Genomic DNA, 27,505 nt, shown 5'->3' on the forward strand with positions numbered 1-27,505 from the left:
AAGACAAATAAAGATATCGAAATGAATAAAAAAAGAAATTGAAGGGGAAAAACGTACCTTTCATAAAAAAAATATTGCATGCAATTATTTTGAAATGAAGTGCTTAAGTGTTCGCCGCCAACCTCGTTTTTTCAAGAATTACGTGTCTCCTGTGACGGCTGGAGGAGGTCTGGCGCCTTGAAACTCGGTAGGCGGGTTCTCGGGGAGCATAACTTTTTTTACGGATGCGCAGTGGCGCCATTTCTACGCGTTTGCAAAAGTTACAACTACATTTGATTTTCGCCCGGACGAAAACGACCCACCTAGTGGGACGAAGGGTTAACTTGTACATATTCTGTAAATAAATATTTATTTTAATTAAGACTATGTAAATACAACTTTTAGACGATTATAATATATAATTTCCGCATTCACAGTGAATCTCGAAGGTCTTCTTTCCTTTCCTTCGCTCGGGCACAGACTATGATGCGAATAATTCTTAAGAAGTTATAATTTTTTTTGTTACAATATTTTTCAGCATCGTTGATGTATAGATATAATAAATTGACAATTTCATATATCCTTCAAGTCTTTATGTGTATTTTTTTCACGTTTAGAAATAATATTTTTGAGTCTGCGGCACTGGTGACCAACAAGTCACCCTGTGTGACTGTGAAGAATCCTTATGTGAAACCTGTGAAGAAGCGATTCGATAACATAAAACATGCAGATAACAGAAAATATGCAGATAAATTGTACAGAGGCTTAGTACTTAAAAATAAAATGAAAATTCTTTTAATAAGCGATTCAAAAGCTGACATGAGTATTGCTGCAATGGACGTTAATATCGGTAATTATATTTATGTTATTTCTGTATTTTATGCATTAACTTGGTGTTTCTAGCAATACCTACCTATATGAACTTTCTTATGAAATCATACTGTGCATAAATTATAAATTGTCACAAAAGAATATATCGTCAAAGGATAAATAACAATTTTAGTATTTAATATACTTTAATATATTAACATTTAGGTCTTTGTAATTTCATCTGTAATTTGCTTAATAACATTATATATTTGCTGTATACCTATAAATTCAATGTTTTGATGTGCAGTTTATGTATTCTCCTTCTTCTGAGTCATTCTACACTATTAATATTGTTTACATTTGCTTGTGGATTGATTTAGTTATATTTTGTGATTTCGCATATATATATACATTTATATATACGTATAATGAAACATTAATATGTTTCTATTACCCTTTCGGTACGGAGCGACCGGGACGCGAACGGCCCTCCAGTGGTTGAAGCGTCGAACCGCCGATATACGCGATTTGGCCGACAGAGCTAGGCACTCGACGTTCAACGCCTTCAATTATAATATGTAATAACTGGGTGTATAAAAACTCAATAACAAGAACAATTTAAACAATGTATTAACAGAAGCATTTCAAATTAACTCTCGGCCGCAGTGAGCAGCATGTAGACAGTGACTATATAGTCACTGCTCGGCCGCAACGAGGAGTATAATGGACAGTGACTATAGTCATTCTCCGTACCAAAAGGGTTAATTAATGTTCTATATTATCAATTTCAGAAATTATTTGACTAGAGATAAAATATGTTACAGGTTACAATTGCGATACCTGGCCTCTACTTGGATTAGCGCACCTTTGCGAGCATATGTTATCTATGGGAACGAAGAAATTTTCTGCACAAGATGATTACGATATGTACGTGTCGCAGTCTAACGGTCAGCAAAATGCAATGACAAGCTTAAACTCCACTAATTATTATTTCACTGTAACTCCGGATAAGTTGAATGGAGCTTTAGATCGATTTGCGCAGTTTTTCATAGCGCCTCTCTTTGACGAGGATTTGATTGAGACAGCGATACATAATATAGATTCAGAATTCAACGAAATGGTAACGGAAGAAAAGTGCCGATTAATAGGATTAGAGAAAGTATCTATAAAAATGGATCATCCGTATTCAAAATTCGGCCTAGGCGATAAAGAGACATTAGACGAATTACCGAAAAAGATGAAAATTAACGTTAGAACCAAACTAAAGGAGTTTTATAAGAAATATTATTCTGCAAATATTATGTCGCTGTGTATTCTTAGTAAAGGTATAGCAATATTTTAGAACATAAATGTTTTTTATACTGTTATATACAAAAATATTTTAATTTTGGGATAAGTAAAGGAGAGTTGCCGAATGCGTACTATTTAAGTTATTTTTTATTATATTTCCCATTTGATAGTGATTTTTACGCAAACAAACGTTAGAAATTATAGCTTGATGTTTCAGACACCTATTAATACATGTTTGGCTTTTTACCAATAACAAATTAATTTGTTATAAATCTTTTCGTAACATGCTGCAAAAGGTACTGGTACGATTTAGGCAACCGTCTAAATCGGTCGCCTAAATCGTACGTGTGTCTTTTAAATCATATCCTTCTTGAAAGTATCGCATTTATAAATAAAAATAATTAAAAATGTAAGACTAATGAAAGAAATAATTAACTTATACCTATTTTACTAATAATTCATCAAAAAAAGATTAAGTACTTAATAATTAATAAATCACAATAATGAAAAAATAAGGACGTCACTGTCGTGTTAACATAATTTAAATTATGTCACGTAACATAGAGATGCGTGCGCATGAGTATACAGCACGAATTCCTAGATTGTATCGGCACGATATAGGAAATTTTATGGTACAATTTAGGAAACTTGATAGGATTTTATAAAAATATCGATTTAATCATTATAATAATTGCAAATAGGTATACATATGCAAAAGACGTTAAATATTCGACTAAACCTTCTTTTATAAAAATGTAACAATTGATACTAAAATTGCATAATTACATTATAATTAGCTATATAAATTGATAAAAAATTTACGTCAGTTGTATGTGAAATTTTTAAATGTTAGCACGCACACAACAAGATGTAATCTGTACTCTGAATGTCATGTTAAATTTTTGTCTATATTACTTATTTCTCATTTATTTCACATTTTTGTTACTAAATGTTGCTTATATTAAGTAATAATATATCTAATGAAATATTGACAAGATACGATTTAAGCGACAGGTACGCATTCGAAAACTCTCCCCTACTAAATGATAATAAATGAAATTTTTATAATCAATGAGTTAATGCATTTTATGATCAGTTAGTGTATTAAACATTATATTATCTTATCTTCAAAAAAGAATCTTCAAGATAGAATTTTATCAGTACATACATAAATAAGGAAAATATGTGAAAATCTTGGTCTTCATAAAATTGCTACATAAAATTTTAATTGTTTTCTAAATTTGTTTTAACAAATATATTATTATTATTATTATCAATATTTTTAACCCTTCGAGGCCACACCTTTCTTTTTAATACGCCCCGGCCATCCTAGGGTGGTCGCCACTCAGACGGATTTAAAGTCTCATAATTCCAATTAATGTGCAAAAATGTGTAAAAATTCATGAAACATCTTAAGGGTATTGTTAAAAAAATATGTATAATGCAAAACCCGAAATGTGCTCCCAATTTTTATTAAAAAAAAAAAAAAAAATTTGGCAGTGACATTTTTAATTTAAACATTCGTATTTTTTTTAAGATTCGATATTAAGTAGCGCTCATTAAGAAATTATGTAAAATGTGTTATTTTAAGGAAAAAAATATATTTTATATAGGCGTTCCAAAAAAAAAATTAGAGAATCAAAGTTGAGATTTTGGTTAAATAAAGCAAACGCGTGTTTTCACATTTTAATTTATGTACTTTTTATTAACAAATATTACACAATTATATCAGAAAGGGTAACTAAGATAAAAAAATCAAGAATTAAACATATCGGGTCCTGAAGTTTGGTCGGGGTGGCCGCCACCCCGTGTGGACTTTTTTTTTTTTTACGTGGAGAAATCTTCGACTACCGGCCATTCGACCGATAGCCTCCTCTTGCGAGAAGGGGAAGACCCCATCGCCTCCGTGAAAGGCGAAGGAAATGCCGGATTTTTACCGGCTAAAACTCCACGATGGTCCTTACGGTGCCTTGACTGGGGGAGCCCCGGGAAACGCTATGATTCTTCCGGGAAACCTCTCCCGGAAAATTCTCTCCCGGGAAACGCCGCGCCAGTCTGGCGCCTTCCCGGGAGATTGTTCTCCCAGCCCATTGTCCAGGCTTCCTCATGTACGGCGGATTGGAGGGACCACGACTCTAATCCGCCGTTCCTCGCTGGGGGGGGAGGTTCTTGTTGCGGGCACATGTTTTCATGGTCCATGCACTCGCACCCCCCGACCCCGTGTGGCCTCAAAAGGTTAAAAAAGGTTCGATCAAAATGTGAAAAAAACTAATTGTAACACAAAGTAAAATATATTTTCAATAACATTTTTCTTTTTGAAAAAAATATATCTTTTGCCATAAACAAATATAATAACTTTTTGTTACATATTTATGTAGCGTATGTATGTTACATCAACAAATATATTTTTTCTTTAGATAGTTTAGATGTTCTCGAAAATATGGTAGTAGAACGTCATGTAAAAAACAAGAAAGTTGAACTTTCTATGTATTCTGGATATCCATTCAAAGATGATGCCTTTAACACTAAATGGTACTACGTTCCGAAACATAATATCAGATGGTTATGCATTTCGTTTTCTTTATTTAAAATAAAGCGTGAACACCAGATGGTAATGTAATACACTTTCCCTTTGGCTGTAATACTTTATACAGTTTATACAAATATTTTATCTTAATTCTTTTAAATATAATTATGGTAATTATACAGAAAGATAGGGACTCTTTCCGATTTCAATAACTTTAAAATATAGTATCAAAGTCATCTCATTAACGAAGTAACGAATGACCAACAAGTATAATGTATATTTAAAAAGTTTTAGTTGATGGTCATTGTTTATCAAAAAGTTATTAACAAAAAAAATTATGTTCTACTCACAGTGTTGTTAATGAATTTTTAATAAACATTGCTAATTAAAGCCTTTTAAAGATTGATGAAGCTAATGACCTTAATAATATATCTCAAAATTATTAAAATAAAAAAGTGGTCCTTATCTCTGCATAATTGCCATTATCATACAAGTTCCAAGTTTTTTTAAAACAAACTTTAATAGAATGTTCCATGAGCAGAAATATAAGAAAAATTGTTATATAAACGTAGGTCCTACAATGCTTTATTACAGAGTTATAGCAAAAATTAAAATTTCGTATGGAAGAAGTGACACGCCGTACATAAATGTTACGTCGTTAGATGAGGTGGTAATTATTTAGCTTAAAGGAGAATCTCCTGCGATCTTGACCTTGACATATATAATAGAGAACTACATTCACAAGAAGCGATGTTTTCAATTTTCGTAACAACCATGGTCACGAAAATCCATATGCTGTTCGAGAAACAGCTCTTTAATGACTGTCGTTAAAATTCAACTGTAATGTATGGATAGGCATATACAACGATATGCTAATTGATCTCCATTTCTTGTCAAAATGTTTAAATGCACATTTTTTCTTTTAACTTTCTCAGCAACGATTTAACGATTGGTTTCAAAGATATACTTTTACTATCTCGCCAACACATGTGGGTACAGTTAAATGGATGTACATCTTGTATTGGTATGGACGGGCGGCACTTTATAATGCAAACTTAAGTTAAATTGTTTCTTACATATATATTTCATATTTTTGCTATAACTTTGTAATAAATTCAAGGCATTTCAAGACCTAATGTTTTTATAATCTAATGTTTATATAACATTTTTTTTTCTGCCTAAAGAACATGCTATACTAAAGTTTGTCTGCAAAAAATTGGGACATTTTGTATATATTAATATATTTAATACATATATATGTAGGGGAGACCGAGACACCATAAAAATTCAAACTCTAAAAAGTACTTTTAAACATAAAATTCTTTGTCTCATTTTTTTTGAATAATTAAAGCACTATGTATATTTTAAAATTTATTTAGCGTATTTCGCAAATATTGATTAGTTTTTGAGAAAAAAATTAAAACATTTTTTGAGAAATGACCCAAAGTGCCACATAGTCGGAGCACCATGAGTCTGTCACTGAAGCACTATAAATCACACACAAAACTAAGTTTATTTATTCAAGGAATAACGAAAAGTTACAATAGTTAAAAAAAAATTTATTTGATACGTTTCTTTATGACACTGTTCAGGATTAGACAGGACAAACAAGATATTAAAACCCACTACTAAAATATCATTTTTTTAATAGAAAAACTAATTTCTGACATGTTTTCTTCAATCAAAAATAACATATGTCATCAACCTATCTGTCTATTATCAATCTTGGTGGCGTGTGTGACCCATGGTATCACAGCATTGGGTGTCCTATGATGTCCCAAATGCACTTAAGAGAGGAAATCACTGTGACGGCTGGAAAAAATGCTTTTTTGATGCATTTTTTTGCGAGAAATAATAAATTTAATCAAATTGATTTGTCATTTCTTTAAAGTACATATGTTAAATATATTGTAAAAAAAACCATTAAAAAATATTAATATTTGCGCCTTCAGCATGTGGTGCCGTGTACCTCCGCAAAAAAAGCGGGTGCTCGTGCTCTGTCAAAATGGGATGTCTAAAATTAAAAATTTTGGTGTCATTTTAAACTATACAAATGTAGTTTCAATTAAGCCTACAAATTTTTTAAAATATTACTTTTTAACAAAAAATGGCAGTTTAAAAAAAAATTCGAGATTTAGATAACAATTTTGCCATTTTTTAAATTGTTATTTAAAAGTTAATTGTTTAATAAAAAAAAACGCACGCTTAATTATAGACAATTTTGTTATAAACATTCCGTTCAAATTTCAAGTCATACAGATAAAAATTGACCGAGATATGCGAGCGCCCGAGATATACGAAAATGTAGTTTCGAGGCACCACACGCTAAAAAAGCGCAAATATTAATATTTTTTAATGATTTCTTTTACAATATGTGTAATATATGTATTTTAAAGAAATGACAAACCAATTTAATTAAATTTATTACTTCTCGCGAAAAAGTTCATGAAAATATTGAAAATAGCATTTTTTCCGGCCGTCACAGTGGTTTCCCCCTTTAATATATAGAAAACGGTAAAACATAATTTAAAAAAAAATAAATGATAGATGATTATCTATAGTGTAGTAAATGACAAAAGATGTTAGAAAGTTACACTTAATTTTTAGTACATGTATATTTTACTACAAAAACAATATGAAAACATTTCTAAATTTGGTCGCTATTTACTATCTAGCGAAACCACTGCCAAGGAAACGGGCTTGGAAAAATTAGCGGGGAAAAAGACCCTGTTGAGCTTGACTCTAGTCTGGCACTGTAAAGGTCAAATGGTTAAACAGAAATTTACGCATCACGAAAACCATTTATGTCACGTGCTTTTCGAGACTATGGACTTTGATGACTGCTGTCTAGATACGAAATATGGACAACGAAATAACTGTCACATGATACTAACTGAATCAACCTGAACATTTTGGATTATCCTAAACAGTCAATGACCCATGGTATCCCGTAGCTCATGGTGCCCGGCCTCCCCTTTACAATATACAGTTGTATTGTAAAATTGTATGTGTGTGTGTGTGTATATATATGTATATACACACACGCAACTTTATATATATATATATATATATATATATATATACATATATATATATAGTTGCGGAAGTTATAAAAATAAGCTTGTAAAATTTTCTCTCTGTTTCCATTTCTTTCTTTCTTCTTTTCTCTGTCCCTTCTTATAATTGATAATAATAACACATAATTGTTATTATTGTAGTACATATAATGAAACATCATTATGTCACATTTTAATTAAAACTTATGTTTAATGTTTATTGTTCATTTGTTAACATTAGCCTCTCGAATACATTGAGCATTTATTTAAATACGAAAGCGAAGGTTCATTATTATCGGCTTTAAAGGCCAAGGGTTGGTGTGATAAATTAGAAATTATAGCTGATCATGTGGACACAAACACACGTTTCTTTAAAGTTGTATTTTATCTAACTAAGAAAGGTATTAACCATGTAGATAATATTGTTCGAATAATGTTCCAATATATCAATATGCTGAAGGAGGATGGACCGCAAAAATGGATCTATGAAGTAATTAGTGAAAAATAATTTAATCTTTCGTAGAATGCTCGGCAGATTGTAGGATTGCAATTTATTGCTAGACACTTTGTACTTTAATATTATAATATTGTATATCACATATTGAGTTATATGGAAATTTTACATTTATAGGAAATTCAGAAAATGTCGGAAATAAATAATAGTTATGATGAGAACATACACCGTTTGTCTCATAAGGACATATCTAGAATAGCCTGTCAGCTGCACGAGTGTCCCATGGAAGAAATCTTTTCGGAGCAACGTGCATGGCAACCAGATTTGATCGAAGAGCTAATAAAAGAACATTTTACGCCGCAAAAAATTAGAATTTACGTTGCCGCAAAAGAGTACGAAAGTATAGCGAATAATACCGAGGAATGGTTTGATATTAAATATAAGAAAAAGAAGATATCCAAAAGAACAATGGACATGTGGAAACACGCTGGCCGTAGCACGGATCTGAAATTTCCTCCTGAAAATGAATTTATACCGAAGAAGTTTGTTATCGAACCTCACGTATGTAAAACTATCATTTCTCGCAATATTAATCCTTGAACACCACTTCGTGTTACTAACAATAAGCAAAATCATTATGTATAAACCATGTCATGAGACTTGATTAAAATGTAAAATGTTAATGTAGTTTATAATAAATTCTATTCTTACGCATATTAATCCTATAATAAAAATAATTATAGTAACTATTAAAAAAAAAAATTTATATATATATATATATATATATATATATACATATATCTGCATTAACTTTATAAAAATAAAGGCTAAGATTTAAAGATTAATTTACATAACATAGAGTTAAAAGACTGCAATATAAGTAAGAAAATTGTAATGCAAAGAACGCTTTACACGCTAACTTTTGCATACGGAGTTGTCCATTGCCCTAATAAACAACCAATTTTGATGTCATTTGTATATTCTACACATATTAACAGGTGAAATTTTATAGGTACAACAAAAGTTTCCTGAACAAGAGTATCCTGTAATGGATACATCGCTTGTAAGAGTTTGGCATAAACAGGATAATGTATTTGATGTACCGAAAGTGACGATGATCCTTCATTTTGTTAGGTATGAGATAAGTATGGTTGTAAAAAAAGTCATTGTGTTGTTCTCTCTCTCTCTCTCTCTCTAATCCAACATAAAATACTGAGATAATTTTAAATCAGAATTTGAGATATTCTAGCAACTTATATAAATTGCAATTGTGAAGTAATTTATTTAATTATTATAATAATGAGATTAATATGCATATATGTATATTAATATACATGCTAAATAAAATTTAAGTAATTAATTGATTATCGCCGAAATGTTATTACTACTAAAATGAATCTAAATTTGTACATTTATATATCTCCAAATGTCATTATTTCAAAGTACCTTCTTAGTTAAGAAATATAAATTACAATGGTGCAATAATCTCTTCTCACAAAAAAATTTTTTTTTTATAATTGCAAATAACGTTTGTGATGTCGTTAATTTATAGTCCATTCGCCTACATGGATCCTTGCAGTTCCAATTTGACTGATTTATTTGTTGAACAAATTCGTAAGTCCCTTAATGAATATACATATAGAGCTAAATTAGCTGGTGTAAAATGGCAAATTACTGGTACAAAATATGGAATAATTGTAAGTATATATATAATAACATTAATAAAATATTGTATATTATTTAAATAGACTAGACACTACGCTTCGCGCGCGCTATTTAGCTTTAACATTATGCTATTACTATTACATTATTAACTCCTTGATACACACAACTGTCAAAATATACAATGACAGCTGCAAATGAAGTAAGCGCAGCAAGAGAACCAATCGGCATCGCGGAAAAGCGACAACAATAAACTTCACATCTCCTTTTTAGAAGAGCATTTATTCAAATAAATTATTATTTAACTTGTTAATGTTATTAATAATATTTAAACATATATCTACTTCTTCATGTACATCGAATATTACTTATTTAGGATTCAGATTTCATTTTATATTAATAATTATTATTATTCGTAAATATGACCAGTTATCTTTCTGTAATATTCTAATAAAGTTTACAAAATGTTTTATAAATAAGCATTAATTTAATGTTTTATATAAAAGCATATATAATCCAAGAGAAAATGAATTATTTTATTAGATGAAAATAGACGGTTACGACGAAAAGCAACGTGATCTGTTAGAAAGAAGTATGGAACAAATGATAAATTTTGAGATCGATCCGAAGTGGATTGAAAGAAAAAGCTATGTATGTATAATTAATGTGTCAATTTCATTAATTTAATTAAACATCAAATTTATGTGGAATGGCTTACAGAAAATCAAGTGCAGAAATTTCAATGATATATATCAGAAGACAGTGAATTATCTTGAAATGCTGGTGACAGAACAACAATGGCTTAATGATGAATTAATTGCTGCTAATAAGAGTAAAAGAATATTAATATTTTTCTGTTTAAAATCATTTTTCTTGTTTCTACAAAATTGGTTTTAGTCCTTAGCACGACTAAAGCACTTATTAATGACATATTAAAATATCTGTGATGTATAGGTATAAATGCCGCTGAACTCGATTTCTTTATAACAAAGTTATTCAGCAAAATGCATGTAGAGTGCTTAATATATGGTAACATGACTAAAGATCAAGCTGAAACTATAGGTCAACTAATTGAGATTAAATTAAAATTTAAAATGTCTCACGTGGTACCCTTGTTGCAAAAGCAATTATTATTGTATCGTGAAATTAAATTAGAAAATGGTAAGCTCGACACGACTAAATCTTATTTATGAAATTTAAAAGAATTTATATGCTTAAAGGATTTCAGTTTATTTTATGGAACAGTTCAATATAAATATTTTATTGTTTCTTCTAATGGTCCTATGCTGCCATTAGGATTATTATGAAGATAAAGAAAAAACAAATTATTTCAATCTATATAAAAAATAAATATGTAAAAATATAAGAAAAAGTATTTATTATTAATGTTATTTTATTAGGATTACAATTTGTTTCAGAGATTTAACATTAGCTTTTTAGTGAGTTAACATTTTCTATATGACATAGTACGTAAAGTGTTGTGTATTGATATATAATTACTGTAGGTTGCCACGTTCGATTTGAAGAAGAAAATAAAGTGCTGAAAACTTCTAGTACCATAGTGTACTACTCAACTGGTTTACGATCAACGGAATCGAATATGCTTTTATTACTTTCAAATCAAATTATTAATCAGCGTACCTTCCATATCTTAAGAATCAATTATAATTTAGGCTATACAGTATTTAGTCAGGTTACAAAAATGGACGCAACGCAATATTTGACAGTCGTTGTACAAGGTAACCGTTACCCGCCATATGTCGAAAACGTAATCGACACTTTATTTATGGAGAATATGTATGTAAGTATAATAAGATCTTATATAACAACATGTCTTTTTTTCAATTTCTCAGGCGATATTCTAACATTATGATTACATGAATTAATTTATCACTCTAATTATTATGTGACGTAGTAATTGGAGTATGTCTCTATTAAAATATTTATTAATATCTCTGTAACAACATTTCAGGAACACATATGTACTATGTCAAAAGAGGAATTTAAAAACCACAAGAAAGGTCTAAAGTCACATTTGACGGCATTCAAAACGAGATCTAGTCCATGCACTTTATATTGGAAAGAAATTGAAAGCCAGGAATATAATTTCGATCGAGAAGCTATTGAAGTAGATTATTTAAAGAAAATAACGCAGGAACAATTACGGAAATTCTTTGAGGTAACTGCTTATTTTTATATGCGGACTATATCATTCAATGAAAAAGAAAAAATTTTATAAAGAAAAACAAATGGAAAATATAATTCTTTTTATATGACGTACAATTTGTGAGAGAAGTGATTTTGATAGATAATAAATTAATTATATTTTTTAAACATAATCTCCCTTAGGAAAATATATTTAACAAGTCGACTCGACGTATGTTGTCGGTGCATGTGATGCCTACGGCTATGGCAAAGGAAATGAATTTGTCTAATACATCTGGAAAAATTACCGTTACATCTGATAATACAACTAAAATATTTGACGATTTATTGTCATTTAAGCTAAGTCAAAGTTTATATCCTTTACTAGAACCGATCGACAAAAATTTTAACAGAAAACCCTATGAGATGCTCTTATAAGATGTAAGAAGAAATGATATAATAATGGTTTTGGTTCGTTATCATGTATTTCGTTATTTTATTAAAGAAAAGCTATAACTTTTAATTCTTTCGCCTTCTTTCTCTCTTTTTTAGTATTACGATATTTTTTTTGTATCAAATCTTGTTCACGCATAAAACAGTAAAATAATTATCTACTTAATTTCTATGAAACTGAAATCTTTGTATATTAAATAAGTAAGTAATAATGTATAATTTAAGCACATTATTAAATACCGCGTGAAACATGCAGAAAGTCTTTTTTGTAAACTATGTCATCGTTCGTTATATCATTATGTTTATTTTATCTTTGTTGTATTAATATTTTTAAATCTATTATGTTTCTATGAAATGTTATAATTTAACCATTTGATGTCATATAACTTTTAAATTGCGCAATAAAGATATTTTGCGATATCAAATAACCTTAATAATAACTTTATTTACATTTGCGATAGCCAGAGAAAATACAATCCCCAAAAATGTAATAAAATTGTGCTACGTCTCTCATATTTAAACAAATACATAAGTTATTAACGGATGTACACAAATATATAATACCTCTCTTTATTAATTATACATTACACTATTATCAGATTTAAATTGTCGTTGTATATGTGAAGGTATTCTATATATTCTTACACAAAATAAAAAATGGGCACGATAAAAATCGCTATAATAGCCATAATAAGGCTACGCAATTGATTCTCGTGTAAAAAAAGTGAATTATCATCCCCCAGTTAGGGCTGTCAGTGTTCCACATTAATCGAAATAGAGAAGAGGAGAGAAAGAAAAAAGGGGAAAAAGAGGGAGGAAGAGAGAGACAAAAAAATAAAGAGCTCGAAGTGTCTGGCGTAGGTAATTTTATTAAAAATACATGCGTTTGGGAACTACTGTCAGAACCGGACTTACTAAACAGGAGTTTAAGCTGTCAACCTTATTGTTTCTATATTACATGATACATATATATCTTATCTATTTCTGTATTTTCAAACAGAACTGTATTTTAATACAGCATGTAATTAGTGCAAAATATTAATTCTTTCCATTTAAATTAAACTTATTGCATAATTATATGTGCCATCATTAATCTCTTTCCTGAGTTATCCAAAATTATTTTCATGCATTGTTTGGGAAGCCGGGTAACAAATGTGTCTAATCAATATTCTATTAAAATTTAATATTTGTTAACCTTATTCCTAATAAGTTTCCCTCGTCTAATTCAGAATTAGCGCGTCACCGCAGAGGAATCGCTGAACAGTGCGTGCACCAATCAGCAGCGGCCGTGACTGGCGCGGATCGCCTCGCTCGCGAATCGCGAGACACAATATCCATCAGCCGCAAAGGTAAATTCCTTGCCTTGATGAGCTTAAAATTGGCAAATCATTATCGAGAATCCTCGGGAAAGTCGAGTAAACAAAAGCGCGCGGGTAGGATCGCGACTCGCAGTTTGCAGTCACGTATAGTAACGACAGTAGCGTGTAGCAGTTCGCAGCAGAGATCTTTGTCCACTCCGCTTTCGCTGAATGTGAGCCTATATACAGAGTTCGTGTAATTCGTACGTTCGATCTGATACATCTTTTGATTAAACTATCATTGCTGTAATAATTCCGCCGAGGTACATTGCATCCGCAGCGCGGGATCCAGTATAGTTTACCGCAAATATACCATCACCGCAAAATCGCGCGCGACCTTAATCACAGATACAATAATAAAAATCAAATATTAAAGTTCCTGAACTATTAATAAAGGTGCTTGCCGTTAGCGTTTATTTTTATAAAAACAAAAAGTATTACTCGCTTGAAACGTTCCAAATAAAACCTTCTTCATGTTCAGAAAGATCGGCGAATGTGAAACTTGCTGGCATTACTCTGTGCAACATTTTAATGTTTTTATTTAATGTTTTATGCAACATTTGATATTATTGATATCTTATTTTATGACTCATTGTCAGAAATTTTCGAAAAAAAACTGTTCAAAATCAAACCCTTTTTCTTTATGCCGTTTAATGAAAATCCCGCATTAAAATATTGATATGTATTTCCTACAAATTTGCATGGTTTCCGCGACGTTAAACGGCGTAAATAATATTCTGAAATCTAACAGCTTATGTTCGCTTCGGAAATAGACGGCATATTTCCCCAAAAAAAGCAAAACAATGCCTCGTTTTTGTCTGTGTCATGCAGACTCACTACAGTTGGTCTCGGGGACTCAGTGCAAAGTAAACACCTAGGAGCAAAACAAAGGGTCGGTATACAACAACAGCTGATCGGTTGTCGACTCCGAGATCAGCCGAGTCGTTAACACTTATAAAATTAACTGATATTTCGGGCTGTCGACAATCAATTGGCCCGGTAAATTTTTTGGCTCGTTGATAGGGATTCGATGTTTCAGAAACTTCCAAAGATCGCGAATATAAAACCCCGGATTTTCGCGCGCGGGCTCGCACTCGACCTCCAGTCTTTTGCGACAGTGTGTGATTCTCTTGCGTACCGAAAAAGATTACTACGTGTCTTTTCGCTCACTCGGCGATTTTCAAAAGAGACTTTAGCGGCTCGCAACAAGTCTAGATATTCTCACAGGTTTAAAGTAGGTGACTTGCGGAATCGAACATTAATCCATCGTTCGCGGAAGCGCGATTGCTTTCCGCCGCTCGCTTGTTAACCCAAAAACGAGCACTTCATTAAAAAAAAAAAAAAAAAAGTTGCCTGGTGCCTGGGGCTACTTTTATACACCTCAATTATTCTCATTGTTATTAATTATATATTGCATATTTTGCATTGCTCTATAATAATGTAGCAGTATTTGAGGACAATACGTATATAGATTTATTCAATATTTTCCGTGAAAAGTAAAAAAAAAAGCAAATAAATATTTGAAAAACGAAAGCAGCACATATAAATTACTGTGACGTGAGCTTCATTTTTTGACACTTGGTTGGTTGTTTAAGTAGCTCCAGCGCCCGGGCGCGCGCGTTCTCGGGTTGATTAACTTATTGTACATATTCTGTAAATAAATATTTATTTTAAGACTATGTAAATACAACTTTTAGACGATTATAATCTATAATTTCCGCATTCACAGTGAATCTCGAAGGTCTTTTTTCCTTTCCTTCGCTCGGGCACAGACTATGATGCGAATAATTCTTAAGAAGTTATAATTTTTTTTGTTACAATATTTTTCAGCATCGTTGATGTATAGATATAATAAATTGACAATTTCATATATCCTTCAAGTCTTTATGTGTATTTTTTTCACGTTTAGAAATAATATTTTCGAGTCTGCGGCACTGGTGACCATTATGTCGACTGATGTAGAGGAGCGATTTGATAACATAAAACATGCAGATAATGACCATAAATTGTACAGAGGCTTAGTACTTAAAAATAAAATGAAAATTCTTTTAATAAGCGATTCAAAAGCTGACATGAGTATTGCTGCAATGGACGTTAATATCGGTAATTATATTTATGTTATTTCTGTATTTTATGCATTCTAGCAATACCTACCTATATAAACTTTCTTATAAAATCATACTGTGTATAAATTATAAATTGTCACAAAAGAATATATCGTCAAAGGATAAATAACATTTTTATTAGTTTAATATACGAGTATTTAATATACTTTAATATATTAACATTTAGGTCTTTGTAATTTAATCTGTAATTTGCTTAATAACATTATATATTTGCTGTATACCTATAAATTCAATGTTTTGATGTGCAGTTTATGTATTCTCCTTCTTCTGAGTCATTCTACATTATTAATATTGTTTACATTTGCTTGTGGATAGATTTAGTTATATTTTGTGATTTCGCATGTATATACATGTATATATAAATCAAACATTAATATGTTTCTATTAACCCTTTCGGTACGGAGCGACCGGGACGCGAACAGCCCTCCAGTGGTCGAAGCGTCGATCCGCCGATATACGCGATTTGGTCGACAGAGCTAGGCACTCAACGTTCAACGACTTCAATTATTATATGTAATAAAACTCAATAACAAGAACAATTTAAAAAATGTATTAACAGAAGCATTTCAAATTAACTCTCGGCCGCAGAGTGAGCAGCATGTAGACAGTGACTATATAGTCACTGCTCGGCCGCAACGATGAGCAGTATAATGGACAGTGATTATAGTCATTCTCCGTACCAAAAGGGTTAATTAATGTTTCATATTATCAATTTCAGAAATTTTTGACTAGAGATAAAATATGTTACAGGCTACAATTGCGATACCTGGCTCCTACATGGATTAGCGCACCTTTGCGAGCATATGTTACATATGGGAACAAAGAAATATCGTGAACAAGATGATTTTGATATGTACGTGACGCAGTCTAACGGTCAGCGAAATGCAACGACAAGCTTAAGCTCCACTAATTATTGGTTCACTGCATCTCCGGAGAAGTTCAAAGAAGTTTTAGATCGATTTGCGCAGTTTTTCATAGCGCCTCTCTTTAACAAGGATTTGATTGAGAAAGAGATAAATAATATAAATTCAGAATACAACGAAAAGTTAACGAAAGACATGCGCCGATTAATCGGATTGGAGAAAGTATCTGTAAAAATGGATCACCCGTATTCAAAATTCAGCATAGGCGGTAAAAAGACATTAGACGAATTACCGAAGAAGATGAAAATTAACGTTAGAACTAAACTAAAGGAGTTTTATAAGAAATATTATTCTGCAAATATTATGTCGCTGTGTATTCTTAGTAAAGGTACGGCAATAATTTAGAACATAAATGCTTTTTACACTGTTATATACAAAAATATTTTAATTTTGGGATAAGTAAAGGAGAGTTGCCGAATGCGTACTATTTAAGTTATTTTTTATTATATTTCCCATTTGATAGTGATTTGTACGCAAACAAATTTTCACCAATAACAAATTAATTTGTTATAAATCTTTTCGTAACATGCTGCAAAAGGTACGATTTAGGCAAACGGTCGCATAAATCGTACCTGTGAGTCTTTTAAATCATATCCTCCTTGAAAGTATCGAATTTATAAATAAAAGTAATTAAAAATAAAAGACTAATAAAAGAAATAATTAACTTATACCTATTTTACTAATATTTCATCAAAAAAGGATTAAATACTTAATAATTAATAAATCACAATAATGAAAAGATAAGGACGTCACTGTCGTGTTAACATAATTTAAATTATGTCACGTAACATAGAGATGCATGCGCATGAGTATACAACACGAATTCCTAGATTGTATCGGCACGATATAGGAAATTTTATGGTACAATTTAGGAAACTTGGTAGATTTTATAAAAATATCGATTTAATCATTATAATAATTGCAAATAGGTATACATATGCAAAAGACGTTAAATATTCGACTAAACCTTCTTTTATAAAAATGTAACAATTGATAATAAAATTGCATAATTAACTATATAAATTGATAAAAAATTTACGTCAGTTGTATGTGAAATTTTTAAATGTTGTTAGCACGCACAAAACAAGATGTAATCTGTACTCTGAGTGTCATGTTAAATTTTTGTCTATATTACTTATTTCTCATTTATTTCACATTTTTGTTACTAAATGTTGCTTATATTAAGTAATAATATAATAAAATATTAATAAGATACGATTTAAGCGACCGGTACGCATTCGGAAACTCTCCCCTACTAAATGATAATAAATGAAATTTTTATAATTAATGAGTTAATGCACATTTTATGATCAGTTATTGTATTAAACATTATATTATCTTATCTTCAAAAAAGAATCTTCACGACAGAATCTTATCAGTACATACATAAATAAGGAAAATATGTTAAAATATTGGTCTTCATAAAATTGCTACATAAAATTTTAATTGTTTTCTAAATTCGTTTTAACCAGTATATTATTATTATTATAATCAATATTTTTAACCCTTCGAGGCCACACCTCTCTTTTTAATACGCCCAGGCCATCCTGGGGTGGTCGCCACTCAGACGGATTCAAAGTCTTATAATTCCAATTAATGTGCAAAAATGTGTAAAAATTCAAGAAAAATTTTAAGGGTATTGTTCAAAAAATATGTATGATGCAAAATCCAAAATGTGCTCCCATTTTTTATTAAAAAATCGAAAAAAAAATTTGGTTAAATGACGTTTTTAATTTAAACATTCGTATTTTTTTTTTAAGATTTGATGTTAAGTAGCGCTCATTAAGAAATTATGTAAAATGTGTTATTTTAAGGAAAAAAATATGTTTTATATGGGCGTTCCAAATAACAATTACTTGGAGGATCGAAGTTGAGATTTTGGATAAATAAGGCAAACGCGTATTTTCACATTTTAATTTATGTACTTTTAATTAAAAGTAAACTAATGTATTTTTATTAACAAATATTACATAAATATATAAGAAAGAGTAACTAAGATAAAGAATCAAGAATTAAACATATTGGGCCCTGAAGTTTGGTCGGGGTGGCCGCTACCCCGTGTGGCCTTTTTTTTTTTTTTTTTTTACGTGGAGAAATCTTCGACTACCGGCCATTCGACTTATAGCCCCCTCTTGTGAGAGGGGAAGACCCCATCGCCTCCGTGAAAGGCGAAGGGAGTGCCGGATTTTTACCGGCTAAAACTCCACGATGGTCCTCACGGTGCCTTGACTGGAGGAGCCCCGGGAAACGCTATGATTCTTCTTTCTTGGTTCTTGTTGCGGGCACATGTTTTCACGGTCCATGCACTCGCACCCCCCGACCCCGTGTGGCCTCAAAAGGTTAAAAAAGGTTCAATCAAAATGTGAAAAAAACTAATTGTAACACAAAGTAAAATATATTTCCAATAACATTTTTATTTTTGAAAAAAATATATCTTTTGCCATAAACAAATATAATAATTTTTTGTTACATATTTATGTAGCGTATGTATGTTACATCTACAAATAAATTTTTTCTTTAGATAATTTAGATGTTCTAGAAAATATGGTAGTAGAATGCTTTCATAATGTAGAAAACAAGAAAGTTAAACTTTCTATGTATTCTGAACATCCAATCAAGGCTGAAGACTTTAACACAAAATGGTACTACGTTCCGATACGTAATATCCAGTTGTTATGCATTTCGTTTTCTTTATTTAAAACAAAGCGTGAACACCGGATGGTAATATAATACACTTTCCCTTTAATACTTTATACTTTATACAGTTTTATACTTAATACTTTATACAGTTTATACGAATATTTTATCTTAATTCTTTTAAATATAATTATGGTAATTATACAGAAAGATAGGGACTCTTTCCAATTTCAATAATTTCAAAATATAGTATCAAAGTCATCATCTCATTAACGAAGTAACGAATGACCAACAAGTATAATGTATATTTAAAAAGTTTTAGTTGATGGTCATTGTTTATCAAAAAGTTATTAACAAAAAAATTATGTTCTACTCACAGTGTTGTTAATAAATTTTTAATAAACATTGCTAGTTAAAGCCTTTTAAAGATTGATGAAGCTAATGACCTTAATAATATATCTCAAAATTATTAAAATCAAAAAGTGGTCCTTATCTCTGCATAATTGCCATTATCATACAAGTCCCAAATTTTTTTTAAACAAATTTTAATAGAATGTTCTATGAGCAGAAATATAAGAAAAAATGTTATATAATCGTAGGTCCTGCAATGCTTTATTACAGAGTTATAGCAAAAATTAAAATTTCGTATGGAAGAAGTGACACGCCGTACATAAATGTTACGCCGTTAGATGAGGTGGTAATTATTTAGCTTAAAGGAAAATCTCCTGCGATCTTGACCTTGACATATATAATAGAGAACTACATTCACAAGAGACGATGTTTTCAATTTTCATAACAACCATGGTCACGAAAATCCATATGCTGTTCGAGAAACAGCTTTTTAATGACTCTGTCGTTAAAATTCAACTGTAATGTATGGATGGGCATATACAACGATATGCTAATTGATCTCCATTTCTTGTCAAAACGTTTAAATGCACATTCTTTTTTTTAACTTTCTCAGCAACGATTTAACGATTAGTTTCAAAGATATAGCTTTACTATCTCGCCAACACATGTGGGTATGTACAGTTAAATGGATGTATATCTTGTATTGGTATGGGCAAGCGGCACTTTATGATGCAAACTGAAAAGTTAAATTGTTTCTTACATATATATTTCATATTTTTGCTATAACTTTGTAATAAAGCATTTTAGGTCCTTATGTTTATATAACCTAATGTTTATATAACATTTTTTTCTTATTTCTGCCCAAAGAACATGCTACTAAAGTTTGTCTGCAAAAAATTGAGACATCTTGTATATATTAATTTATTTAATACATATATATGTAGGGGAGACCGAGACACGATAAAAATTCAAACTCTAAAAAGTACTTTTAAACATAAAATTCTTTGTCTCATTTTTTTTTAATAATTAAAGCACTATGTATATTTTAAAATTTATTTAGCGTATTTCGCAAATATTGATTAGTTTTTGAAAAAAAAAAATTAAAACATTTTTTGAGAAATGACCCAAAGTGTCACATACCCGGAGCACTTGGGGCCATGGGTCTGTCACTGAAGCTATAACACACACAAAACTCAGTTTATTTATTCAAGGAATAACGAAAAGTTACAAAAATTAAAAAAAAATTATTTGATACGTTTTCTTATGACCACTGTTCAGGATTGGGCAGGACAAACAAGATATTAAAACCCACTACTAAAATATCATTTTTTTTTTTTTAACTAACTTCTGACATGTTTTCTTCAATCAGAAATAACATATGTCGTCAACCTATCTGTCTATTATCAACCTTGATGGCGTGTATGACCCATGGTACCGCAGCATTGGGTGCCCTATGATGTCCCAAATGCACTTAAGAGAGGAAATCACTGTGACGGCTGGAAAAAATGCTTTTTTCATGCATTTTTTGCGAGAAATAATAAATTTAATCAAATTGGTTTGTCATTTCTTTAAAGTACATATGTTAAATATATTGTAAAAAAAATTATTAAAAAATATTAATATTTGCGCCTTCAGCATGTGGTGCCGTGTACCTCCGCAAAAAAAGCGGGCGCTCTGTCAAAATGGGATGTCTAAAATTAAAAATTTTGGTGTCATTTTAAACTATACAAATGTAGTTTCAATTAAGCCTACGAATTTTTTGAAATATTACTTTTTAACAAAAAATGGCGCAGTTTTAAAAAGAATTCGAGATTTAGACAACAATTTTGCCATTTTTTAAATTGTTATTTAAAAGCTAATTGTCCAATCAAAAAATTGTACGCTTAATTGTAGACAATTTTGTTATAAACATTCTGTTCAAATTTCAAGTCATGTACGGATAAAAATTGACCGAGATATGCGAGCGCCCGAGATATACGAAAATGTAGTTTCGAGGCACCACACGCTAAAAGCGCAAATATTTTCTAATGATTTCTTTTACAATATATTTAATATATGTACTTTAAAGAAATGACAAACCAATTTGATTAAATTTATTATTTCTCGCGAAAATAGCATTTTTTCCGGCCGTCACAGTGGTTTCCCCCTTTAATATAGAAAACGGTTAAACATAATAAAAAAAAAAAAAAAAATAAATGATACATGATTATCTATATAGTGTAGTAAATGACAAAAGATGTTAGAAAGTTGCACCTAATTTTTAGTACATGTATATTTTACTACGAAAACAATATTAAAACATTTTTAAATTTGGTCGCTATCTACTATCTAGCGAAACCACTGCCAAGGGAACGGGCTTGGAAAAATTAGCGGGGAAAGAAGACCCTGTTGAGCTTGACTCTAGTCTGGCACTGTAAAGGTCAAATGGTTAAACAGAAATTTACGCATCACGAAAACCATTTATGTCACGTGCTTCTCGAGACTATGGACTTTGATGACTGTTATCTAGATACGAAATATGGACAACGAAATAACTGTCACATGATACTAACTGAATCAACCTGAACATTTTGGATTATCCTAAACAGTCAATGACCCATGGTACCTCGTAGCCCATGGTGCCCCGGCCTCCCCTTTACAATATACAGTTGTATTGTAAAATTTTATGTGTGTGTGTATATATATGTATATATGCACACACGCAACTTTATATATATATATATATATATATATATATATATAGTTGCGGAAGTTATAAAAATATGCTTGTAAATCTCTCTGTTTCCATTTCTTTCTTTCTTCTTTTCTCTGTCTCTTCCTATAATTGATAACAATAACACATAATTGTTATTATTGTAGTACATATAATATGAAACATCATTATGTTACATTTTAATTAAAACTTATGTTTAATGTTTATTGTTCATTTGTTAACATTAGCCTCTCGAATACATTGAGCATTTATTTAAACACGAAAGCGAAGGTTCATTATTATCGGCTTTAAAGGCCAAGGGTTGGTGTGTTGAATTAGAAGCTCTTGATTATCATATGGACACAAACACAAGTTTCTTTAAAATTGTATTTCATCTAACTGAGGAAGGTATTAACCATGTAGATGAGATTGTTAAAATAATGTTCCAATATATCAATATGCTGAAGGAGGATGGACCGCAAAAATGGATCTATGAAGTAATTAGTGAAAAATAATATAATCTTTCGTAGAATGCTCGGCAGATTGTAGGATTGCAATTTGCTAGACACTTTGTAGTTTAATATTATAATATTGTATATCACATATTGAGTTATATGGAAATTTTACATTTATAGGAAATTCAGGAAATGTCGGAAATAAATAATAGTTATGATGAGAACATACACCGTTTGTCTCATAAGGACATATCTAGAATAGCCTGTCAGCTGCACGAGTGTCCCATGGAAGAAATCTTTTCGGAGCAACGTGCATGGCAACCAGAATTGATCAAAGAGCTAATAGAAGAACATTTTACGCAGCAAAATATTAGAATTTACGTTGCCTCAAAAACGTACGAAGATACAGTGGATAAAATCGAGGAATGGTTTGACATTAAATATAAAAGAGAGGAGATACCCAAGTTAACAATGGACATGTGGAAAGACGCTGGCCGTAGCACGGATCTGAAATTTCCTCCTAAAAATGAATTTATACCGAAAAAGTTTGATATCAAGCCTCAAGTATGTAAAATTATCATTTCTTGCAATATTAATTCTTGAACACCACTTCGTGATACTAACAATAAGCAAAATCTCCATGTATAAACCATGTCATGATACTTGATTAAAATATAAAATGTTAATGTAGTTTATAATAAATTCTATTCTTACGCATATTATTCTTATAATAAAAATAATTATAATGTACTATTAAAAAAAAATATATATATATACATATATCTGCATTAACTTTATAAAAATAAAGGCTAAGATTTAAAGATTAATTTACATGACATAGAGTTAAAAGACTGCAATATAAGTAAGAAAATTGTAATGCAAAGAACGCTTTACACGCTAACATTTGCATACGGAGTTGTCCATTGCCCTAATAAACTACCAATTTTGATGTCATTTGTATATTCTACACATATTAACAGGTGAAATTTTATAGGTACAACAAAAGTTTCCTGAACAAGAGTATCCTGTAATGGATACATCGCTTGTAAGAGTTTGGCATAAACAGGCTAATGTATTTCATGTACCGAAAGTGACGATGATGTTCCATTTTGTTAGGTATGAGATAAGTATGGTTGTAAAAGAAGTCATTGTGTTGTTCTCTCTCTCTCTAATCCAACATAAAATACTGAGATAATTTTAAATCAGAATTTGAGATATTCTAGCAACTTATATAAATTGCAATTGTGAAGTAATTTATTTAATTATTATAATAATGAGATTAATATGCATATATGTATATTAATATACATGCTAAATAAAATTAAAGTAATTAATTGATTATCGCCGAAATGTTATTACTACTAAAATGAATCTAAATTTGTACATTTATATATCTCCAAATGTCGTTATTTCAAAGTACCTTCTTAGTTAAGAAATATAAATTACAATGGTGCTATAATCTCTTCTCATGTAATAGACAAAAAAAATTTTTTTTTTATAATTACAAATAACAATTGTGATGTCGTTAATTTATAGTCCATTCGCCTACATGGATCCTTTCAGTTTCAATTTGACTTATATGTTTGTTTGCCTACTTCGTGAATCTCTTAAAAAATATACATATTTAGCTAATTTAGCTGGTATAAAATGGCAAATTACTGGTACAAAATATGGAATATTTGTAAGTATATATATAATAACATTAATAAAATATTGTATATTATTTAAATAGATTTATTCAAATAAATTATTATTTAACTTGTTAATGTTATTAATAATATTTAAACATATATCTACTTCTTCATGTACATCGAATATTACTTATTTAGGATTCAGATTTCATTTTATATTAATAATTATTATTATTTGTAAATAAGACCAGTTATCTTTCTGTAATATTCTAATAAAGTTTACGGAATGTTTTATAAATAAGCATTAATTTAATGTTTTATATATAAGCATATATAATACAAGAGAAAATGAATTATTTTATTAGATGGAAATAGACGGTTACAACGACAAGCAACTTGATCTGTTAAAAAAAAGCTTGAAACAAATGATAAATTTTGGTCAGAAGAGGATTGGAATAATAAGCTGTGTATGTATAATTAATGTGTCAATTTCATTAATTTAATTAAACATCAAATTTATGTAGAATGGCTTACAGACCTCCCAGTGCAGAGATTTCAATGATATATATCAGAAGACAGTGAATTATCTTGAAATGCTGGTGACAGAACAACAATGGCTTAATGATGAATTAAATGCTGCTAATAAGCGTAAAAGAATATTAATATTTTTCTGTTTAAAATCATTTTTCTTGTTTCTACAAAATTGGTTTTAGTCCTTAGCACGACTAAAGCACTTATTAATGACATATTAAAATATCTGTGATGTATAGGTATAAATGTCGCTGAACTCGATTTCTTTATAACAAAGTTATTCAGCAAAATGCATGTAGAGTGCTTAATATATGGTAACGTGACTGAAGAGGAAGCTACAGATATAGGTGAACTAATTGAGTCTAATTTAAAAACTAGAATGCCTCACATAGTACCCTTGTTGCAAAAGCAATTATTATTGTATCGTGAAATTAAATTAGAAAATGGTAAGCTCGACACGACTAAATCTTATTTATGATAATTTAAAAGAATTTATATGCTTAAAGGATTTCAGTTTATTTTATGGAACAGTTCAATATAAATATTTTATTGTTTCTTCTAATGGTCCTATGCTGCCATTAGGATTATTATGAAGATAAAGAAAAAACAAATTATTTCAATCCATATAAAAAATAAATATGTAAAAATATAAGAAAAAGTATTTATTATATTATTAATGTTATTTTATTAGGATTACAATTTGTTTCAGAGATTTAACATTAGCATTTTAGTGAGTTAATATTTTCTATATGACATAGTACGTAAAGTGTTGTGTATTGATATATAATTACTGTAGGTTGCCACGTTCTTTTTGAAGAAGAAAATAAAGTGCTGAAAACTTCTAGTACCATAGTGTACTACTCAACTGGTTTACGATCAACGGAATCAAATATGCTTTTATCGCTTTCAAATCAAATTATTGATCAGCGTACCTTCCATACCTTAAGAATCAAGTATAATTTAGGCTATACAGTATTTAGTCGGGTTACAAAGATGGACGCAACGCAATATTTGACAGTCGTTGTACAAGGTGACCGTTACCCGCCGCCATATGTCGAAGACGTAATCGACACTTTATTTATGGAGGATATGTATGTAAGTATAATAAGATCTTATATAATAACATGTCTTTTTTCAATTTCTCACGCGATATTCTGATATTATGATTATATGAATTAATTTATCACTCTAATTATTATGTGACGTAGTAATTGGAGTATGTCTCTATTAAAATATTTATTAATATCTCTGTAACAACATTTCAGAGACACATATGTACTATGTCAAAAGAGGAATTTGAAAACCACAAGAAAGGTCTAAATTCACATTTGACGGCATTCAAAACGAGATCTAGTCAATGCACTTTATATTGGGAAGAAATTGAAAGACAGGAATATAATTTCGATCGAGAAGCTATTGAAGTAGATTATTTAAAGAAAATAACGCAGGAACAATTACGGAAATTCTTTGAGGTAACTGCTTATTTTTATATGCGGACTATATCATTCAATGAAAAAGAAAAAATTTTATAAAGAAAAACAAATGGAAAATATAATTCTTTTTATATGACGTACAATTTGTGAGAGAAGTGATTTTGATAGATAATAAATTAATTATATTTTTTAAACATAATCTCCCTTAGGAAAATATATTTAACAAGTCGACTCGACGTATGTTGTCGGTGCATGTGATGTCTACAGCTATGGCAAAGAAAGAGAAATTGTCTAATACATCTGGAAAAATTACCGTTACATCTGATAATATACCTAAAAAATTTAACGATTTATTGTCATTTAAGCTAAGTCAAAGTTTATATCCTTTACTAGAACCGATCGACAAAAATTTTAACAGAAAACCCTATGAGATGCTCTTATAAGATGTAAGAAGAAATGATATAATAATGGTTTTGGTTCGTTATCATGTATTTCGTTATTTCATTAAAGAGAAGCTATAACTTTTAATTCTTTCGTCTTCTTTCTCTCTCTTTTAGTATTACGATATTTTTTTGTATCAAATCTTGTTCACGCATAAAACAGTAAAATAATTATCTACTTTCTATGAAACTGAAATCATTGTATATTAAATAAGTAAGTAATAATGTATAATTTAAGCACATTATTAAATACCGCGTGAAACATGCAGAAAGTCCTTTTTGTAAACTTATGTCATCGTTCGTTATATCATTATGTTTATTTTTTCTTTGTTGTATTAATATTTTTAAATCTATTGTGTTTCTATGAAATGTTATAATTTAACCACTTGATGTCATATAACTTTTAAATTGCGCAATAAAGATATTTTGCGATATCAAATAACCTTATTAATAACTTTATTTACATTTGCGATAGCCAGAGAAAATACAATCCCCAAAAATGTAATAAAATTGTGCTACGTCTCTCATATTTGAACAAATACATAAGTTATT

The 27,505-nt window shown here is 30.0% G+C and overlaps 2 protein-coding genes across 4 annotated transcripts; both read left to right on the plus strand.

The window, feature by feature from the left end:
- The first annotated feature begins 529 nt into the window (after positions 1–529).
- Positions 530–27,362, plus strand: LOC139813796 (insulin-degrading enzyme-like). Its single transcript, XM_071779581.1, has 14 exons — positions 530–829; positions 1,614–2,114; positions 4,497–4,695; positions 5,201–5,276; positions 7,904–8,152; positions 8,294–8,677; positions 9,129–9,250; positions 9,669–9,813; positions 10,322–10,429; positions 10,499–10,610; positions 10,733–10,939; positions 11,284–11,579; positions 26,346–26,552; positions 26,723–27,362. The coding sequence occupies exons 1-14, from the start codon at positions 574–576 to the stop codon at positions 26,954–26,956; spliced, it is 3,096 nt and encodes a 1,031-aa protein (XP_071635682.1). The 5' UTR covers positions 530–573; the 3' UTR covers positions 26,957–27,362.
- On the plus strand, positions 13,819–26,253 carry LOC139815653 (insulin-degrading enzyme-like). 3 transcript variants are annotated; one of them, XM_071782706.1, is made up of 12 exons: positions 13,819–13,907; positions 15,644–15,837; positions 16,611–17,111; positions 19,305–19,504; positions 22,712–22,960; positions 23,099–23,482; positions 23,913–24,034; positions 24,455–24,599; positions 24,915–25,016; positions 25,086–25,197; positions 25,320–25,526; positions 25,877–26,253. In XM_071782706.1, exons 2-12 carry the CDS (start codon positions 15,681–15,683, stop codon positions 26,236–26,238), a joined length of 2,541 nt encoding a protein of 846 aa, XP_071638807.1. In that variant the 5' UTR covers positions 13,819–13,907; positions 15,644–15,680; the 3' UTR covers positions 26,239–26,253. The 3 variants fall into 3 exon arrangements, with proteins under 3 accessions (XP_071638807.1, XP_071638825.1, XP_071638815.1); XM_071782724.1 differs by having other exon boundaries at positions 25,320–25,427; XM_071782714.1 differs by having other exon boundaries at positions 13,844–13,937.
- Positions 27,363–27,505: the final 143 nt, after the last annotated feature.

This window comes from Temnothorax longispinosus, chromosome 1 (assembly GCF_030848805.1).
Source record: "Temnothorax longispinosus isolate EJ_2023e chromosome 1, Tlon_JGU_v1, whole genome shotgun sequence".
In the NCBI taxonomy this organism is placed as follows: Eukaryota; Metazoa; Arthropoda; class Insecta; order Hymenoptera; family Formicidae; genus Temnothorax; species Temnothorax longispinosus.

Coding starts and splice junctions, on each gene's coding strand:
- LOC139813796 (XM_071779581.1), top strand. CDS start 574: ATGTGTATTTTTTTCACGTTTAGAAATAATATTTTTGAGTCTGCGGCA. Junction 830..1,613: donor TGCAATGGACGTTAATATCG/GTAATTATATTT, acceptor AATATGTTACAG/GTTACAATTGCGATACCTGG. Junction 9,814..10,321: donor GTACAAAATATGGAATAATT/GTAAGTATATAT, acceptor TTATTTTATTAG/ATGAAAATAGACGGTTACGA.
- LOC139815653 (XM_071782706.1), top strand. CDS start 15,681: ATGTCGACTGATGTAGAGGAGCGATTTGATAACATAAAACATGCAGAT. Junction 17,112..19,304: donor GCTGTGTATTCTTAGTAAAG/GTACGGCAATAA, acceptor TTTTTTCTTTAG/ATAATTTAGATGTTCTAGAA. Junction 25,198..25,319: donor ATTAAATGCTGCTAATAAGC/GTAAAAGAATAT, acceptor TGTGATGTATAG/GTATAAATGTCGCTGAACTC.